Genomic DNA, 4,508 nt, shown 5'->3' with positions numbered 1-4,508 from the left:
ACAATTGATTCGTTTGAGCCGTGCATTACGAGAAAAACGGCCGGAATACGAGCAAAGACATGACAAAGTTATTCTTCTGCACGATAACGCTCGCAAAAGTCGTAAAAAATTATTTGGAAACGCTCAAGTGGGATATTTTACCGCACCCGCCGTATTCGCCGGACATTGCTCCTTCTGATTACTGGTTGTTCCGACGGATGCAGCACGATTTGGCAGGTCACCGGTTCACTTATTTCGCAGAAATCGAAAATTGGCTCCTAACTTGGATCGCCTCAAAAGACGAGACATTTTTCCGAGATGGAATTCGAAAATTGCCTGAGAGGTGGGAAAAAGTAGTAGCCAGCGATGGACAATACTTTGATTAATCTGTTCATTCATTTTGTTCTGAAATAAATGCATTTTTGACCACAAAAAAAACGGCCCGAACTAATTTGTACTCCCAATACATAATGGTGAATTCACTGCATTCTACATTCTGTGTATAATTTTCTCAAAATCGTGCAATAACTACAAAAAAGCTTCTCAACTTCTTTTTTACGATTCGCTGCGTTACTACCTCGTTCGTGTCACGGACACAGGAAACAGTAAACGAGCAAACAAAAGCAAAATCTCCAAACAGTATCGTATCTCCTTTCAATAAATGCGTGCCGCTAATATTTTGCATATTCTCTTCTTTTAAGAGGATATTCAGATTTCTATTGCACAATTTCTTATTGAGGAATGTACTCTTGATTATAGTTTACGCGTCCTCTCTTTTATAGATGAATAATGATGTGTTAAAGAGGAGTACACATTATATAAGATTTTTTACTTAAAGTAGACGCTTAGAGGAATTCCCCGCTTATGAATAGAACATTTTTTTTGGGGTGTAGAATAAAGTTCAAACTTAAGTCTGAGTTTAAACCATATTGAAATAGTTGTTAAGGCCATCACACACAAAATTCCGTAAGAACTTAAAACGTAAGCGTAAAGAAATCGACCAATCCCAATCGAGCACTCAGCTCTTCGTAACCCCTCCATTATTACGAAGAGCCGAATACTCGATTGGGATTGGTCGATTTCCTTACGCTTACGATTTAAGTTCTTACGGAATTTTGTGTGTGATGGCCTTTACTCGCGCGCGCATTGTCTAACGTGGCGAAATATGTTTCTAGCCGTAAAATCGCGCGACAGACGAAAAAGTCCGTCACATCGATTAAAATTAAGTACGGGTTGCTTTCTCGGCGCGCGCGCTGCACAGATTCTCCTTTCACCTCTCGTAGTATTCCGCACCCGATCGCGCCTCCGATGATAGACGCGAAAACAGTCGCGTGCGTTTCCTGCGAGACATCGCCCCATTGCCCCGACCCAGTTCTCATAATTACCCGCGATCATATTTTCGAGGTATCCGTTCACTTCGGGAAGCTACAGGCTCCTCTTTCTCACGTTCAGGAAGACGCTCGGCAGATTAGAAAATCCCGATAGGGAACGATGATGGTGATGTATTAGTTTATGCGAGCACCGCGTTTTGCCTTCCGCGTTGTCGGCCATAAGACGTACGATCTAACTCGGATGAAGGATCCGCGTGCGAGCCGCGTTTCTTTCGAATGTGGTGCAAGCACATTTTCCTCTCTATTTTTCTCTTTCTTCTTTCCACATCGATTCACAAGCATAGCATCCGATTTCTTCCGACATTCATAGTCCTATCTTGTATTTGAACCTTTTCCATTTTAGGAATTCAGTTTAATTTTAATAGAAGAATATCTGATAAGTGTGTAATTAGTGTTTCGAAAGTTTGATTTGAAAATTGATGATTAAATAACGATAGTCATTTGAAAAGTAATTAAATAGTGTTTCAAAAGTAAGATTTAAAAAATAATTTTAGCAAAAAGAAAATTTTTATCATGAAATGTTAGAATATCGATGGAAATTCAGTCGCTTTTTTCTTCACGATAAGATAACTATAATTTTAACCAAAGCTGCAAAACGACCTAGATATAATCTAAATAAATTAATCAAAATATTTTTATTTTTAGACTATTACATATCGTATTTTTAAGAATACTCCGGAACTCAAAAGATTAAAACCCAGATAGTAGAGGATCTTCAAGAGATATCCTGAGGATTTATGCGGATATTCAGAAGTCTTCAAGATGTCTTTGGGACGTCTTTGAAAGATTGTGCTTGTCTGGGAATTGTCTTAACTTTATCTTAAGATATTGTAAAGTCTATTTTATTGACTATTTGACACAGAATTTTTCTCTTTAACTTTGATGAACTACATTTCTTGAGATTAACTTAATCTTGGCTGTAATACGCTTATATTTTATATTATATATTATTTATTATATTTTATATTTTATATTAAATGTGCATTATCAAAAAATTGATTTAAAATTCATGAAATTCATGAAATCATTTATCGTAAGTTGTAATCATTGCTCTTTTTCGGTTTCTTTATTAATGCAGGTTTTATGCATAATTTTGAATTCTTGAAAATAAATTAATATGAAATTTACCTCGTTACGTCCGAAAGACACTTGATGTATGTTACTGTCAGGGTTTAGACGATTTTAAATATCAAACTATGAATACTGTCTTTGTATAATCCTACAGTGACGTCACGTACTCTAGACAGCACAAATTTTTAAAGGATGTCTTAAAAAGATTTAAAAAACATTCTATATTTTTTAGACAACTTTAAGATGCCTTCAAAGAGAATAACAACATAATGCAGCTGTCGTATTTTGCATTGTTCTTCTATTTGTTTGTATGAAATTGTAAATGCTTATATAAAGTGAAAGTATAAGAGTCAAAGTATCTCATGCTATATCACAAACACAAAATAAATTTGTATATAAATTTTAAAACATTTTTATTTATAATTTTCTTTTACTTACAACATAACATGGGATACTGCGCTATTTATTGATATTTTCACTCTAAATATTGATACTTTCACTCTAAATATGGATCATACATGGATTGTTCAAAAAACACGTGGCTTGTTAGAGAGATAGTGCGAATTTGGTCAAATCTTTATTACCATATTTCAAAATCATTCTTTATTATATTATATTAAATTAAGTATGACAGTATAGAGTGATTTGTCAATTAGTCTTTGTTTGACAGTATGCCTAAATGTGTAAGTGCCTTACGTCTTTCTGTATGTTCATTTTGATTGTTCCCTAATTTTCGAAGTAAAATGATAGACCTAGGTTTGATTGATAAATCGATGCTAAAAGTCCTTCAGGTTGTGACCAAATCATGCCAAAAGGTGCGAGAAACAATGAACGGTTTAATTCAGTCTAGGTTGGCGTAACCAAATCCATCGCTCGCAGAGTTCCTTTTGACGCATTATCAACCAAAGACTAATCGATAGATCACTCTATACTGTCATACTTAATCTAGTAAAGAATAGTTCTGAAATACGGTAATAAAATGGTCAAACTCCCGCTATTTCTGCATTAGGCTATGTACTTTTTGGACGACCCACGTAACACCTGACTACATAGGCAATTTTTTTTAAATGCTTCATTTAACATAGGATATTTCGCCACAATCATAGACATTTGTATTATATTCTATATAAGTATTTGCCATTCTATATAAGTATAATATAAGTATTTGCTATTCTATATAATCAAATAGAAAAACAGATAAAGAATTAAAAAGAATTAAAAAAAATGTTTACTTATAAGACTCGTTTTGTGTTTGATATATGACACGGGATACTCCGCCATTAACTGACATTTATATTTTATTTTTATACTTTATATTTATTTTTATACTTTTACTCTGTATAAATACTTTTCCGATTCTATACAACTAAATTGCAGAAAAATCCTGCCGGATGCGAAGCTGCATTATATCGGTATCCAGGATCTTCTTAAGATGTCTTTTGGAAATGTGTGCTGTTTAACATCCCCTTAGAACAATACCTTGACGCGTGACACGTCGATCGCGTGAAATTCCGGCCACGGTTCCGTTGCATCGTACTCACCTGTCACGCATTCTTCTACCACGCGCTCCACCGTCGCTGGGACTTTGCACGACGACTCACGGTCGCTTGGGACGAGGAGTGGCGACGAGCACGAGTCAGGGTTGGCAAAACCGCCAATTCGACTCTCTTTCTTTTTTCTTTCTCTCTCTCTTTCTTTCTCTCTCTTTCTCGGCGAGCACTCTTTCAACACATGCGATACGTGACGAACGAACCGGCGATCGAACTGGAACGGTGTTCCCGACCCAAAGTGTTGGTCAACGTCTCCCGTGTTTTCAGGGAGACTGCTCTAAGGTGGCCACCAGCTCAGACGTGCTGGCGATTCCCTCTTTCTCGAGCAATGACGATGATCTCTTCGCTCGTCCAAGAGGGTCGTCTAAGGAGCCCGCAGCTCTCGGCCACCACTGATCCACCGGTCTCTCGGGTGGTTGTTCTCAGCGACTACTCGCTGATCGACTACCTTAACCGCGGTACCCGCGACGCTGTCCTACCTTCGTGGCTGTATAGTTCTTTATCGAGGCGCGGAGTG

General features: G+C 37.0%; 1 protein-coding gene across 1 annotated transcript in view; it reads right to left on the bottom strand.

Moving 5' to 3' along the window:
- LOC116852085 overlaps positions 1 to 4,496 on the bottom strand; it is a 71,428-nt gene extending 66,932 nt beyond the window's left edge. Inside the window, exon 1 of the mRNA XM_032832088.1 lies at positions 3,983 to 4,496. Within this exon, the coding sequence (XP_032687979.1) occupies positions 3,983 to 3,993 (11 nt within the window). The 5' untranslated portion in view covers positions 3,994 to 4,496. The remainder of the gene's footprint in view (positions 1 to 3,982) is intronic.
- Between the last annotated feature and the right edge of the window lie 12 nt (positions 4,497 to 4,508).

This window comes from Odontomachus brunneus, unplaced genomic scaffold, assembly GCF_010583005.1.
Source record: "Odontomachus brunneus isolate Ranch 3 - 2012 unplaced genomic scaffold, Obru_v1 Obru_scaffold_201, whole genome shotgun sequence".
Lineage (NCBI taxonomy): Eukaryota > Metazoa > Arthropoda > Insecta > Hymenoptera > Formicidae > Odontomachus > Odontomachus brunneus.
Note: the sequence above shows the minus strand (reverse complement) of the source record. Positions and strands in the feature narration are given on the sequence as shown.